This window comes from Ictalurus punctatus, chromosome 18, assembly GCF_001660625.3.
Source record: "Ictalurus punctatus breed USDA103 chromosome 18, Coco_2.0, whole genome shotgun sequence".
In the NCBI taxonomy this organism is placed as follows: Eukaryota; Metazoa; Chordata; class Actinopteri; order Siluriformes; family Ictaluridae; genus Ictalurus; species Ictalurus punctatus.
This window is the reverse complement of record NC_030433.2, coordinates 15,892,612-15,908,604: the sequence shown is the minus strand read 5'-3', so window position 1 is coordinate 15,908,604 and position 15,993 is coordinate 15,892,612. Positions and strand designations below refer to the sequence as shown.

The 15,993-nt window shown below is 39.1% G+C and overlaps 2 protein-coding genes across 2 annotated transcripts; both read left to right on the top strand.

Moving 5' to 3' along the window:
- The first annotated feature begins 2,159 nt into the window (after positions 1 to 2,159).
- si:dkey-183i3.9 (uncharacterized protein C11orf87 homolog) lies at positions 2,160 to 6,702 on the top strand. Its single transcript, XM_047161694.2, has one exon. The coding sequence runs from the start codon at positions 4,267 to 4,269 to the stop codon at positions 4,651 to 4,653; it is 387 nt and encodes a 128-aa protein (XP_047017650.1). The 5' UTR covers positions 2,160 to 4,266; the 3' UTR covers positions 4,654 to 6,702.
- A 429-nt stretch (positions 6,703 to 7,131) lies between these two features.
- On the top strand, positions 7,132 to 14,467 carry si:dkey-183i3.5 (uncharacterized protein LOC566445 homolog). Its single transcript, XM_017493305.3, has 10 exons — positions 7,132 to 7,758; positions 8,312 to 8,523; positions 8,645 to 8,705; positions 9,051 to 9,146; positions 9,389 to 9,565; positions 10,181 to 10,306; positions 11,746 to 11,859; positions 11,950 to 12,056; positions 13,508 to 13,854; positions 14,217 to 14,467. Exons 1-10 carry the CDS (start codon positions 7,207 to 7,209, stop codon positions 14,234 to 14,236), a joined length of 1,812 nt encoding a protein of 603 aa, XP_017348794.1. The 5' UTR covers positions 7,132 to 7,206; the 3' UTR covers positions 14,237 to 14,467.
- Positions 14,468 to 15,993: the final 1,526 nt, after the last annotated feature.

The window sequence follows — 15,993 nt, the reverse complement described above, 5'->3', positions numbered from 1 at the left end:
AAAAGGTGATGTTACACAGTGGTAAACAGTCAACTGTCTCAACTTTTTTGGACTGTGTTGCAGTCATCAGATTTGAAATGAGTTTATATTTTCAAAAATAAATTAAATTCACAAAGTAAAACATCAAATAATGTGTTAATGGGTTTTTAATATAGTACAGGGTGAATTGAATTTTCAAATGACTCTCTCTCTCTATCTATCTCTACTTTCCAGTCATTATATATGGCATTATAAAGTTCTATTTTAAATCACATAATTGTTCAGATGAACCCTATAATTCTAAAGGCTCAGAGAATTTGTTATTTCTATGGGGCTACAACCTAAGTAGCAAATTATGCTTTTGAAAAAAACATGGTCAATTATTCTTCCTTGCTGGCTTGGAATTATAGTGTGTATTGTCAGAACAGGGGCTGCTGAAGTGTGAGTGTGGGGCTGCAAGCAGCAAACAAAAAGCAGTGTCGTTTTATAGGACGAGACATCGCACAGTTTCACATTGTGCTCTTGCCGCCCCTGGCAAAACACACCACTTTGTTTTAGCGAAGACAATTAAGTTATGGGGTTGTTATTTTCTGAATTCGTTTCTCACAATCGGATTTCTGATTTTTTTGGTGAACACTAACCTTGTTCCCAGAGCCATGTCTTCCTAGCCAGTAAATCAGTATACTGAATTATGAAGCCATGGTCCTGCAGAACTAACTCTCATCCTGGACGTTTCAGTGCTTTCTCTTCTCTCTTCACACTGACTGACACTAATAGTGTGATAATGTTGTGGAATTAAATGGGGATTGCACACACTGTTTTTCCTCAATACACATTGCTTCTACTGAATGCTGTTAAAAGTAGAGAAGAACCTGTGCTAAATTCAGACACTTAGCTACATGACCGGCAGGACAGGAACACGTCCCTGAAGGATGATCACTTAAGTCCACATAAAAGCCAAATGTCAAAAATGGAGGAATAATTCTAATATTTATGGTCTCCCAAACAATATTTGAGAGACATTTATAAATGAGCATATGGGGCACAAGGCGAGGGACACCCTGGACAGTGTTCCAACATCTGCAGGGCATAATGATGTACCGGACAATTTCGAAATACGAATCAGCCTACATCGCATGTCTTTGGACTGGGGTCGGAAAACCCTGAAGCACGGGGACACAGGGGCGTCTGTGGCTCAGGTGGTAGAGTGGGTTGTCCACTAATCGTAGGGTTTGGGGTTTGAGTCCTGGCCCACATGATTCCACATGCCGAAGTGTCTTTGGGTAAGACGCTGAACCCCAAGTTGCTCCCGATGGCAAGTTAGCGCCTTGTATGGCAGCTCTGTGTGTGTGTGAATGGGTGAATGAGACACAGTGTAAAGCGTTTTGGATAAAAGCGCTATATAAGTGCGCCATTTACCATTTAACCATAATCATGTGTTACAGGTTGCCCGTAGCAGATATAGCTGTGACTTACTGTTTTGGTCAGCCATCTTGGATTGAGAGTGGAAATATTAACTAAAAATTAGGAAGAATAAGAAATAAAACATGACAAGATGTGCTGTTATAAGAAAATAATCAATGGCAGGGTGGTGTGATGTGAAGCAGAGGACAACTGAAGTTGATTTCTTTTTTCCTGTAATAGCATGTCCCAAACTATTTTACACAATTTGGCAAAAATAAAAAAAAAATAATATTCATTAAAGCATGGGATTTGGGACACTTTACCCATCAGTTAGTTCCTCATCACATTATAGCAGCTATAAACAGTTGTTCTTTTATCAGCCTCCCCCCCCCCCCCCCCCCCCCCCCCCCCTCTGTCTTAAAGGTAATAATGCAAAAAATGCAGCTTGTCATGTTTCTGGGATACTACAAAGCTCAAATGTCTCTGTCCTGAAGACTTTTCCATGCCGGTAAACCTAAAGTCACAGCTGTACCTCTGAAGGTTACAAAGTGCTGAGCCTGGAGCCTTTTTTCCAAAAATGCTATATAAATGTCTTCTTACAGAATACGTCTGTAATCAATAATTAAACACATTTGTTAATGTCAAAGTGTGTTTATGTGGAATGTATGCATTGTGAGATAGCTGTTACTATAGAAACAATAATATATTAGAATAATCTAATATGTAACCATATCAACAGTCCATGAGTGTAGACACCGTGCTTGAAAGGGCTTTGACTGAGAAAATGCCTATAGGCTGTTTGAGTATTATTTTTTTGTCTCGGGCCGTCAGTCTTCAGGTTCTGATGTTCTGGACTGACAGGACACATCTGGCACAAGACCAGCTGCTGAAGTAGAGCACAATTAGATGGGTTTTGAGGATGGGAGTGTCACTACATGGCAGTTGGCACTTTATGTCCTGTCACAGTGCCCAGTGGCAGCCCTGATCCAACTGATTGATTAGTTGAATGGGTGTATTAGAGCAGGAAAGGCAACAAAATATGTAAGACAGGGGGACTCCATGGAAAGGGCTGGTAATCACTGGATTAGCCAGCCTCTCGTATATATTTGAAAATTGCCTTCAGCACTGGACAGTTACATGGAGATCACTATGAAGGTATGGTGTGCAGTTACGGGGGTTTGGTACAACTTTACTTAATGGCAGTGTTCATAGGGCTCCATGACACCATGTCATGGCAACTAACAAACTTAAACATTTGTTTAGGCTTATTCAAATATACATCAACTGTCAAAGTCTGTTTTGCCGATTTCTGATATCAAACTGATATAACATCCAAGTTGGGTGATCGATGTTTGGACATAAGTTTGCTTTAGGACACTTTCAGACTGGTATACATTTTAACATCATGATGACTGAGTTTTGTGTCTCATCTCACAGATCCAGGGACCCTGGATCAATACTGAGCTCAGGCTACATTGCGTGTGTGCGTGTGTGTGTGTGTGTGCGTGTGAGTGTGTGCGTGTGAGTGTGTGCGTGTGTGTGTGTGTGTGTGTGTGTGTGTGCGTGCGTGTGCGTGCGTGCGTGGTGCCCTGGGACGGACTGCCACCCCATTCAGGGTGTGTGTTCCTGGGATAGCTTCTGGATCCACTGTGGCCCAGACCAGGATAAGGCAGTTACTGAAGATGAATGAAAGGTAATGCTGTGAGGTTAACTACAAAATTGTACAAAGCACAAACATCATAGAATGTGTCATAACCTTGTTTCAGTTCTTATGACTGATTTACATATGCAAGTGTTTTAAATGAGAAGGGTGTATCATGGTTCCTTTTAGGGTGCTTTCACACTTGGTCCTTTTCAGGGGTCTGAGCAGGGTGCGCTGGTTTTTTGGCCCATGTGTGAACACGGCGAATGATCTCAGACCCTTTTAAAGTGAACCGAACTGAGACCATTTTGGGAGGTGGTCTGAGTAGACCTACGGTTCACTAAAAACATGCATTGCGAACACCAATCAATCACTTGATTTTTCCATTTGCAAATGTTCTTACAGGCCTTGGTATAAAACTGCGCTATTCAACATGGCCCATGAGATACGAGTACTTAGCTTTCTAAATAGCGTCTACTCTATACCCTTTAAGAAAGAGATAAAAGAGATAAATTCACTTCTAGAGCTCTGCATAGGAGGTCCATCTGAGGGACAACTCAAGAACCCTTAAGCATGTTAGATTTCACTACTTTCTAAGAGGGTAGCTTTAGGAACTGCTTTTCAGGAAAGTCTTACCGTGATTTCTTTAGCTTGCTGTATTTGAATACAAGCTCAAAACAGGGATCCCAGACAGATGGAAGTCCTTCATTAAGCATTCATTGAGGCGCTGAATTGATTATTTATAACTGCCTAAGCGGAGTGAGTGCTCCGTTTGACCCGTGATGACATGGAGACGTTGGGATGATGAAGATGACGTCAGTGCCAGAGTTCTGAGGTGTGCGTATGTGTGTGTGTGTGTGTGTGTGAGAGAGAGAGAGAGAGAGAGAACGGGGACTCGGACTGCACTGCGCCCGCACAGGGTTTATCAGCTCCGGATTGCTTTAACATTGTGGGAAGCTGCACTCTTGATTTTTACTTGGAAACGTTTTATAGCCTAGAAGACGATCAGAATATAGTTCGTTTCTTCAGTGTGATATTTACTGATTAACACTGAACAGAGGCGTCTATCAGTACAAGGACAGTCACTTTTATCCCGTCTCCAGAGCTGTCCGGCGAGCTCGGATTGTCGGTGGAACTGGCACTACAGCCATTACCGGGTATTTTTTGGTGGTGCGCACGACGAAACCGACGCATAACGGACATCTTTACGGTGTGGGATAAATCCCTGCAGTCCAGCGGTGATGAGTTTCAGGAGCACGGAGAGTTGGCGCTGCGTTAACGGCACTTGCGCGGAGAAAGTTGAGCCCTTCCCGCCGCCGCTCTCTTCCACCTTCGCGCTCATCCTCCTCGGCGTCGCGATCGTCGGCATCGTGGCGTTGTCTCTCACCACGCACCACTGCCACAAAGGCAAAATGAAGAGGCGGAAGATCCAGCGAGCTCAGGAGGAATATGAGAGGGATCAGCTCAGCCCTGTCCCGGCTGCAAGAAAAGCAGATCGCTGCGTGATCGCGCGTCCTGCCGCCGGATACACTGAACCTCCGCCTGGCCGTCATGATCCCGCCGCTTTATCCGCGCACACCGGAGCCGTGGAGGCCGGAGTCCTCGAGGCTGTAGCTGTATCACGATAACAAGCGAATCTAAAACTATATGGGACTTGTATATGTCCTGGATGCATTGTGAAACACCCATGCCGCTCCGTATTACTCATAACATACGTGGGACATGTCTGCATTTTCCGTTTTCTTCTCCTCTATAGGAAAAGGAGTTTAAAAACAAAAAAAACAAAACAAAAAAAAAGACACAACACTCATTTAGGCTATGTGAATATGTTTCCCCTGCTTTCAATATATTCAGTAGCCATCTATATATCTATACTGCACTGTGTGTGGACATTAATGCTGTAAAGAAGTTGAACATCAGGCCAGCTGTGGACCGAAATGAAGCTCATCAGCCTTGAGCTGCAGTTTTCCCGATCGCTGCTGTCCAAGGTGCTGATCATATGATACTCCATTGATTTGCCTCCGGCGTTTCTGATGGACAAATGAAGTTTTTTATGTAATACGAATTGAAACAAACTCCTTTTGAATCCACTGAAGGGCTGTACTGTATGAAAAAAAAAAACTGTACTGTTTTTTGCCTGAACTTGCATAAAGAGTGAGAAACTGGAGAGAGCTCCTGACAAGTGATGGTTAAAATCATGTGAATTGTTCTGACTCATTTATATGTTTCCTTGGTCATTAATTAGTCATATGTCATTTTAGAAGTCAGCTTACGCAGAGTATCAAACAGCAATTATACCAAACTTATATAATAAGAAATCATTTGTACATGACATGTTTACTAAAGTATAACCTGCCTTGGCAGCACACTTGACCGGTTAAAAGAAATGAAAGGATAATAGAGTGTAGTGTTGAAAGAAATAACATAAAGTTTTACTGTTGTTTTTCTGTTTTTTTTGTTTGTTTGTTTTTTTGTTTTGAATATTTTATAGTGTAGTAATGGAAGCTAGCTATTGTAGTTGCAAATTATTCATGGTAAATAAAGGTTATTAAACTATGCACTTGGTAAATTATTCATTATGGATTTCTGCCATGGAAATCCCACATAGTCAAAAAGAAAAATGTGTGCTGAAATTTGCCTGACACATACACATATCCATCCATCCACCCATCCATCCATCCATCCATCCATCCATCCATTCATTTTCTGTACCTCTTATCCTACACAAGTTCCTGGGGGATCCTGGAGCCTATCCCAGGGGACTCGGGGCAGAAGGCAAGGGACAGCCTGGATGGGATACCAACTCATTACAGGGCCGTATACATATCTAAAAGGGTCAATCTAGAACCCTTAAGGGTTCATCGGTTGTACATCTGGGAGAACCCATAAGGTTCTATAGGACTATAGAACTCTACAACTGAGTTAGAGAAAGTTCCAAATAGAACCTTTAATTGTATAGTTCACTAATAATCTGTTTGATCTCGGCTTGAAATGTCACTATTGTTTTTTATCCGGGTTAACTTTCAGGATTAAAATAATTTATACTGTTATGGGCATCAGTGTTTTTAATTTAATACAGTGAGCAAAACAAACCTGGATCGTAATTCCCTGATAATCAGATCTCAAAAGATGCTCCAAATCCATAATGGCTACTATAACTGTCTTAACTGTCTACCTAAATATACTATAATACAAATGTGCTGTGTGCATTTTTCAGTGTAGCAGACTGTGAATATGAATGTAGTAGATTATGAATGAATTCAGTCACCTGAAGGAATTGAATAATTTAAAAATTTGCATAGAAATGATAGATATTTTACTCCTTTGATATTTGAAGATGGTGTCTGCTAGTTTATAATGTGTGAAGCCGGTACAGGCAACACTCAGCCCTCTGCAGCCTCCAAGAAAAGCTTGTTAATGATCACACAAATCAGTACCCTTGGGACTCATTTTTTAGCATGAGTCAAGAAGCTAACAAAATCACCTGCTACTCAAAATTTTGGAGGATTTTAGAGGATGAGACTTGATTATACATACTGTTCCAGTGCAGGGCCTGGAAATACCCAAAAACCTTGCCAGCCCTTACAGTTACATAACAGGTAAAAGCAGGGTAAATAAGGCTTCATGGTCCAATATTGCCAGCAGATCTTTTTTCTGTTACAACATGCCACATATCATTCAACTGTGCTGTAGATATGATTCTCTTTCCTTTGGGCAAAAAACTATTTTGTGATAAACTTTTCACCTGCCTCTCCTGTCAAACCCAAGCTGATTTATGGAGCAGGTATCTTATATGGCAAACAATTTTGTTTCAATATACTATAACACATGGTGAGATTTTAAGAGTCTGTTAGTCAAGCTATTATAGTATAATAGAGCACTTTTCAGCATCAATAAAAAGTTTAAAAAGAAACAGCTCAACTGTATTCAGGTCATGGATTGTTGAGTCAATCCTAACATGTCTGAGGCAGATCAGTGCCTCTAGGGGGGACGCTGGCCTGCCAGTCGGCTAAGCTTGAACATGTGACTTACACTGGCACAAAGCCACAGCAAATCAGCAGCAGCCAACACGAACAGCCTGTGTAAAGGCTGGTTTATTTAAAGACTGGAGAGGGCGTGGGACAACCTGACTGAGCACCAGGACTCCTCTGCAAAGACCTGGACCCCAGCTCTGAGAAAATATGGCTGACACAAATGTTAGAATCAGTGGGGGGGCAGTCAGATTTGGAGCTACTTATGGAGGCAACCGTTTGTTCACAGGGACTAGAGGAGGTGGAGGTTCTATGATAGGTCTGTCCCGTTCACTTGGCCTGTCGAGGGGTGCAGGAGCCACCGGTGGAGGTCTTGGATTTGGGCTTGGAATTGGAGGTCTAGGTCTAGGTCTGGGTGCTGGTGCAGGTGCTGGTGTAGGTGCTGGTGGAGCAGGTATTGGCCTGGGCGGAGGCGCACTTGCCTTAGGTAGTGGTTTTGGAGCTGCAGGCGCCAGAGTTGCAGGCTTCAGGGCTGGTGTGGCACCTCTAAGAGCTCGTCTGGGTGGCCGTGTCTTCAAGATTGGAGGTTATGGTTTTAACCCATCTTTCTTGAGCAACAGCACCACAGTGGATGCAGGTATCAGTCCAGTGCCCACCATTGACCCCACACTCCCATCCATGGACACTGTGCAGGTCATGCGCTTGAAGGAGAAAGAAGAGCTGCAAGTACTCAATGACAAATTTGCATCTTTCATTGATAAGGTACGGTCACCTTCAAAAAAGGTACATATTGTGGTTTTAAGAATTAACTGATTGTCAGTAGGATGGTGCTATCAGTAGTACAGCTTTTGTGACTTAGAGGAACATAACTTGACCCAAAGGAACCATTGTTGTGTCTCTGAGAGTCCAGGTACATTGGCATACCAATGGCATACATTGGTGTACTCTGGGCCATAATAGTATTGGGTACAAACCTTTTTTTCTGAAAGTCTTAATGTAAATGTAAAGCACAGTGATTTGTTAGTTTTTAGTACAATCTTCTTTGTAGGAATCAGTTAATCATCTCTCTGTGTCCTCACGAAAGATTAATTGTCTTACTAAACTAGTAATTAAACATCTCAGCATCAGAAAGCAAAAACTGTAGGAAGAGTCAAGAGACATGTTCATAAAATTAATTAAAAAATCTTTTCCATACTCATACATACCCCAGGAGAAGCATCATGCTCATTACAGCTGTCACTCATTTAATGATGTTTACTGTTGAAACGTCTACAGAAACCTAACCCTGAAGTTCTGTGTGACTGATGTGATTCAGGCTCGGTCGCTGGAGCAGCACAATGCTATACTGAAAGCCAAGATTTCCATGTTCACCAATCCTGAGCATGGTGGTCCTGCCAGCACTTCCATCCTGCTCACATCAGCTATCGGAAGCTACAAATCCCAGATTGATGGTCTTACTGCCACTAAAGAGGCCATCATCGCTGAGATCGAACACTATAAAGGCATCATCGCTGACGTGCAGGCCAGGTAAGAAATGTGTCCTAGACAGTTAATGAGACCTATATACAGGAGTTTGTATTTAGTGTGGTGTAGGAGAGGTACAGAAAGTAGATCAGTAAAATTTTTCTTCCCTGGCATTAAATCTAAGATATGAAGAGGAAGCGGCTCAGACCAAATCTCTGGAGTTGGACTGGAGCGCTTTAAAGGAGGTAGGGAATTTTTCTTGAAATTTAGATTAATAAATTCGTGCTACTGACACAGTGCCATGCACATGTATTTACCCCCTTGAACTTTTCCACATTTTCTGGAAGTGAAGTAATTAATTGGGATTATATGTCATGAATCTACACAACATTGCCCATAATAGCAAAGCATCCAAGAGGCTAAGGGTCAACATGATGTTACCATTCCCATGTTTCAAGAGATGCTTTATACTTCTAGATTCCTGATCTTTCAGTTTCAGGTTGTAACACTGCAAAATATGGAAAAGTTTGAGGGGGTAAATATTTATGTAAGGCACTGTATATTCATCTTTTTATGTACACTTTCAATAGGAGGTGGACAACCTTTACCTCACTATTTTTGAGCTGCAAGCTGGCATCACTGGTGTGGAGGAACAGATTGCTCTGTCCAAGCAGGTGTATGATGCTGTGAGTACACACACCCACACACCCACACACACACACACACACACACACACACACACACACACACACACACGCACACCACACACACACACACACACACACACACACACACACACACACACAAACTGACTTTTCCATTAATGCATTATGCATTTTCTCAAATTTCCTTGTGCATTGAAAGCCATCTCACAGTGTGTGTGTGTGTGTGTGTGTGTGTGTGTGTGTGTGGTGTTTGTACTTTTCAGAAAGTTAAAGAGGTCAGGAACATTGTGACTGGCAGCGTGAAGTCAGCTGTCTCCATCTCTGTGGATAACACAGCACAGGCGCAAGACCTGACCTCCGCCCTTGCTGATGTTAAAGCTCACTATGAAGCTCTGGCACAGCGCAGCAAACAGGATGCACTTCTCTCCGTGCAGGACAGTGTACGAGATCTCGCTCCAGATCCTTCACAATCATACAGCAGAAACAGTCAGAGTGTCTGCTTAAATTAAAATCTACTCATTGTAGGCGTTGACATAGGTTAAATAATTTTATGCCTGTGCCTCCCCCTAGTGGACGTTTAAAATAAAAACACTCTGATAAAAGCTTATAATATAATATAATATAATATATATATATATATATATATATATATATATATATATATATATATATATATATATATATATATATATATATATATATATAAAGCTAATTTAATGAAACATTCATTACTTGAATACCTTATTCTGAATAAGAATTTAGAAATTTAGGACTTTATTACCTCCTTAACTTGTCATTCATGGATTCCAACCTGGAACTGAAATGGAATTGATTGGGATTATATGGCATGTATCTCCACAAAATAGCCAATAAGATTGAAGCAAACCAACATGATGCTACTACCACCATGATTCAAAGTATGCTTTCACGCTTCTAGATTCATGACACTTCAGTTCCAGGCTGTAACACTACAAAATGTGGTAAAGTTCAGTACTGATATGAGAATATTTCACGCAGATATTCTTATAATATCGCTGATGTTTTTGTGGCTGCAGCTTTCCATGATGGCCATTTCAACTCAGCCCAGTATTCAGTCCCTCACTTCGGCCAAAGAGGAGCTGCGAGTCTACAAACTACAGATTGACTCTGTGCAGAGAGAAATCGACCGACTCAAATCATTGGTGTGTACTCGCTTACATTTACTTGGATACATTTTCAACATTTGCAAAGTACAAAAATTGATACATATTTTGAAAAAGTAGTCTTACTTCTAAAAGAATGAAATACATATTTAGAGTTTATTTTACAAATATAAATTCATTAAAGCAATGAGAAAACATATCTGCTTTGTATAAATGTACTGATGGAACTGAGCAACTGAACATATATGTCCATTATTATAAGTTTGGAGTACGCAGGGTTTTATATATATATATATATATATATATATATATATATATATATATATATATATATATATATATATATATATATATATAGCTTTTATAGCTTGTTTCTCATTACAGGAGATTGTGCCAAAATTCTTGTCTTTGGTAATCACACATGTGATACAGATACAGGGCATGCTTTTATAGTAAAATAATCAACAACAGAATGGTGTGATGTAGCCCAGTGCGAAGCAGAGTTAGTTACCACCCTGATTGATTATTTCCCTATAAAAACAAGCCCAGAAGTATTTTATTCATTGTATACCACAGAAATTTGTCCATGTTAAAAACTTTCCATTTTATAATGAACAACACATCATACAACACATTTGATCTGTTTATAGACATATTTAATGTTCAAGATTATCCATGAAACGAGTTATACATTTCCAGAACATCAAAAGATGAAGATGATTAATGATTTAAGACTGACTGTAAGCCAAGACGTAATGTAACATTTTCTGAGTTTGTTACTTATGGTCAGAAGTAAACAGCTCGAGGAACTGGCACTTATTTTGAAACATAATCTTTTTTAAAAAAAAAATTTTTTTTTGTACAAATCTGCATTTTGCTGACAGTTGCCCAGACTTCGTTGTTGGCTTGCCTTTTTAGAGTTTATACAGCATGAGACAATTGGCTCAATACTGGATTACCCAATACTCAAGAGGGCAACATAAGTCAGTATAGGAAAGGAATAAAACTCAACAAGGTGTACAGTACTATGAACCACATGAATGGTAGCCAACAATCACAGTTTTTCCATCTGTTAATGTGGAGCATCTGCCACACAAGTCCCTGTGTTAGTTGTTACTACAGAAAGACAACATATTAGAATGAGTGCATATACAGTATATACAAACCTATTATTTCAATTACAGCTAACACTATTGTCAGAGGTCCTGTTATGTTAATTATTATTATTATTTTTTAAACGCCTTTGGACCAGACTAAATCAAGAACTCAACAGCACTGTGGTTTATTGTATTTAAAGGAGTTCTTTATATAAAAATCATTTGAAGCCTTTTATTTCATCCGTAGCATTGTTTGTGACTCTATATATGTGTGTGTGTGTGTGTGTGTGTGTGTGTGTGTGTGTGTGTGTGTGTGTGTGTGTGTGTGTGTGTGTGTGTGTGTGGATTTGTTATCTGGATGATGTTTTGTTTCTCTTTCAGAACATCCAGCTAGAATCTCAGGTGGACGAGGCTGAATCTCACACCAACTCACATTCCGAGACCTACCAGGAGCAAGTGACTGCTCTCAGGTCCCAGCTGGATGACCTCAGAAAGGTTCGCAATCTCATCTAAAGCTAAATACAATACTTTAGCCTAGTTTGTGTGTTCCTGTTTATACTTAACCGTTTCTATTCTGTTTCATAGCAAATCACACATTACGGACAAGAATACCAGGAACTTCTGGCCAGCAAAATGTCTCTGGATGTCGAAATCACAGCTTACAAAAAACTCCTGGACAGTGAGGAGAACAGGTACAGGGATATCCTACAGGGTTTTCTTGCAGGTCTGGAAAAGTTTTTTTTTTTTTTTAATTTTATTCTGTTCTCAATTTAAGAAACGAGACCCTAATGTTCTTAATGTCTTTCCTAGATCATAATTTCTTATTTATTGTACTAACATAACCTCTGCATATTACATTTCAGGTAATTTTTTTTAATGACCTTTAAAATCTCAATCTAGAAAGCTAGAAAATCTTTAACTAGGTGTGTCATAGCTACACTCAGCCCACATGGAAATGGGTTATATTATAAAATATATACAGTCAAACATTCTTAATATTTTATTACAGCTTATACCACAACACTGTTTAATTCTCAAATCTGATTGGTTAGAATGCGTTGATTAATTTTCTATAACAGCAGCTTTGACAAGGATTCTGGCTGGGATTCAAATCACAGGTTTATATTAAAAATCTGCTCATTCTAATATGTTATTGTTTCTATAGTAAGAGATAATTGTACTGTGGGTGCTCCACATCTATCTAAGACTAATAATAAACAGAATACATCCGTAACAATATTTATGGAAGGGGTCTCCAGTGTCAATATATCGTAAGTCAGTAAGTTTTCAGCAGCAGTAAAGTCTTCAGGACAGAGGGTTTCCTCCATTACCTGACAAGCTGCACTTTTTTTGTCTTTAGAGGCTAGTGAGGGAACAACTATTTGTAGCTGCTATAAAGTAAGTTTGTTTTGTGAACATTCCACAGCAGTAAATGTAGCTAGAAATGTATTAAAAATTACAGTGATTTAAATACATTTTTTAAAAAAACAATTGTAATTATTGGTAAATTGTTGTGAGTCAAGAAAAATAAAACACACTGAGAAGTGCTGTTATTGGGAAATAATTCATGACAGTGTAATATGATGCACTCTATCATGTTTTATTCTTTATTTAATCAATACTATTGCCACAGACCAAGCAAAATAGTACAGATGGCAATTAAATAAGGAAAAGTCTTAATTGCTCACTTTCAGATCTTAATCAGACTCTAAATAAATGCTTTACTAATGGTGCGATCACTTGTGGGGTAAATCTGTTATGCCTACAGATAGTAAACATAAATATGCTACAAGTAGCTAATTATTCTGATAAAGATTTATGCATTCGGTGATTTAATAATAAACATTTCTCGGGTTCTCGTACTTATATCTGTTCTTTGGTTAGCTTATCAAATTTAAAGTATTTAAATTTCAGGTCCTTGAAACAATAATGCTAAAAGCTAGCGCGTTCAAAAACCTTTGACTGGCACTGTAACTGTAGTATACATTGTAGTTATTGTATAAGAAGCATTTCTCAATCAGCCATGTGTTTCTAAATGTCAGTTCGTGATCATGCAGTGAATGTCAGTGTGATGTGTGTGTGTGTGTGTGTGTGTGTGTGTGTGTTTGTGTGTTTGTGTGTGTGTGTGTGTGTTGTGACCTAGGCTGAAGTCTGGGGGCGGTATCACAGTGCACATGTCTAAGACAGCAGTAGGAGGAGCAGCTGGAGGCGCAGCAGGAGGTGCTGGAGCTGCTCTGGCTCTCGCTGCAGGAGGAGGTGGAGGAGGAGGACTGGGAGGAGGTGCAGGCCTTGGCCTTGGAGGTGCTGGCTTTGGCCTTGGAGGTGGATATGGCTATGGTCTAGGCCTGAGTGTAGGAGGTCTCGGAGGTGGTCTTGGAAGTGGTCTTGGAGGTGGCATTGGAAGTGGTCTTGGAATGGGATTTGGAGGAGGAGGAGGGCTAGGAGGAGCTGGGAGCAGCTATATGTCATCCAGCTTGAGTAGCAGTGCTCGTAAGTATTTATTCTCTCACACAAGATGAATTTCTTTTTGTAATGTCACTACTGATCCTTGTCTGTGATAATGGATGATATTGAAGTCACATTGAACTATGTAAAATGATTTTTCATGAATAAATCTCTTTGGAAAGTCTCAGTATTGCACAAACAAGTGTTAGGGTTACTGAATTACCAAATTTAATACTCTATATAAGAGCTTCTGCTGTATAATTTCTAATCTTTCTTTGTAAAAATAAAAAATAAAAACCTCAAGCAGATTTATTATTCATTAGGAAAACATTTGGTCTATGGGTAATTTTAACAAACCTAATGTGTTAAGAGAGGTGTAATTAATGATGTTCTTTTCCCTTCCTCAGTCTCAACCAGTGTTTACTGAAGAAACAAAATCATCCAGCTTCTTTAAAACACTGAATGGCAAACCATTGGCCTGAATATTGCTTCGTAAAATACCCTCCAGCTGTTTATTCTGTTTATAAACTCCTCACATACTTCAAGATTCCATCAACTCAACGATATTGGGTTGTTTTGTATTTTCATAATCAATAAAACATTCCTAGTTTTTAAATTCATATGGTGGTAAGACCCAATAAAAAAAGTGTTCATTTAATGATGTCGTGTATATCTCTTTTAAACAGATGTGAGATGAGCTTAAAGGTGGACATGGACTGTTCTTTTTTGTTGTTGTTGTTCTTATTGTTTGTTTGTTTTTTTCATTTGGCAGTTGCTTTTATCAAAGTGGCTTATAACTGAGACAGAATCCAATCCAAGAACAAAAAAATCCTGAAGCCTTAAATGTTCTACAGTTTCAAGTAGAAGCCACTGATGAAGCTTAGATTTAATATAGTGTAGCACTGAGCAGTTGGAGGTTAAGGGGGTTATCAAGGCCCAAAACAAACTTATCATATAATATAACCTAATCTAATTTGATGTACATCTTTGCAAGCAACTGTGTAGGCTTTCAGTCTTCACTTGTCTGAGGTCTGACAGATGTCATTATGTAATATTACTAACATAACCATAAAATCTGTCACATCAGCGGAAAACACACTGACCCCCTTAAAACCTACAGCGTCAGACACTTGCTTATGGGTGATAGAAGCATTCCACCACCAGAAAAGACGTCAAAATTTCTCTCAAAAGTTAAACAAGATCTAAATGTTATTAAAGATGTCACATGCAGCAGAGTCACATGTAACAGCTGTCACAACCCAGCTCAAAGGAAAAGCATTGCTCAAGTATTTTAGGGGTGCCTTCTTGTGTCTTAATCCGTGACCTTTTAGCATGTTTCTGTTCGTATGCAAATCACACCTAGAGTGTATTTGTCCCTCACAGCCGAGCGTGAAATGCAGGTGGTTGTGGGAACTGTTTATTTTTTTTTATTTTTATTTTTTTTACAGAGCATTGAGAAGATACCATCTACTATATAAGTTATTATTTATATTACACTCTTAGGTTTAAATCCACCAATTACGAAAAAAAAAAACTTTAAGAGGAGAAAAGTTAATATTTCACATGTTCAATATACAGAAATGATCTATTCCTAATTTCAGAGTGAAGCGAGTATTTTAATAAAAAATATCTCTCCAGTTATTGAATGACTTAAAAAGATGCCTGTGTCCTTGCCTAAAAAATATTTAATTAACATTTTTTTAAAATAACAGTGTACTGGCATGACACAATAATGTTTATTAAATTTTTTAACAGTGCCCTTATTTTTGTATACAAGTTAAATATTAGTGAATATATTATCTTTTTTTTTTTTTTAATGTTACTCCTTTTTTAAACGCATGATGAACAGTTGAACAAGTACTATAGCGTACTTTTTAAGCTCATAAAAACAAAAAAATAAGGTTAAAAACTCTGTGTACCTGTCAGAGAGGGTTCAAAATAAAACCCTTTAGGAACGCTAAATAAACTTGAGGAACCGTGTGCGTAAACTTTTCAGCAGACTTGACAGACTTTCTTATAAAATCCAATATAGTAAATAATTTGTAATATAATTACAGGAGTATAAAATTTGTTCAATTCTTTATAGACCTACAAAAACTCCCAACAACAACAGATGTGTAGCACATAGACTTTGTGGTGGTCTCCTAACCTGTGTCCGGCGCACGAAACACGGATGTGGTGAGG

What these genes read in the sequence shown, in the direction of transcription:
- si:dkey-183i3.9 (XM_047161694.2), top strand. Translation starts at nt 4,267, where the DNA reads ATGAGTTTCAGGAGCACGGAGAGTTGGCGCTGCGTTAACGGCACTTGC.
- si:dkey-183i3.5 (XM_017493305.3), top strand. Translation starts at nt 7,207, where the DNA reads ATGGCTGACACAAATGTTAGAATCAGTGGGGGGGCAGTCAGATTTGGA. An exon ending in CTGGACAGTGAGGAGAACAG is followed by an intron (nt 12,057 to 13,507) that starts GTACAGGGATAT and finishes GTTGTGACCTAG; the next exon opens with GCTGAAGTCTGGGGGCGGTA. An exon ending in CAGCTTGAGTAGCAGTGCTC is followed by an intron (nt 13,855 to 14,216) that starts GTAAGTATTTAT and finishes TCCCTTCCTCAG; the next exon opens with TCTCAACCAGTGTTTACTGA.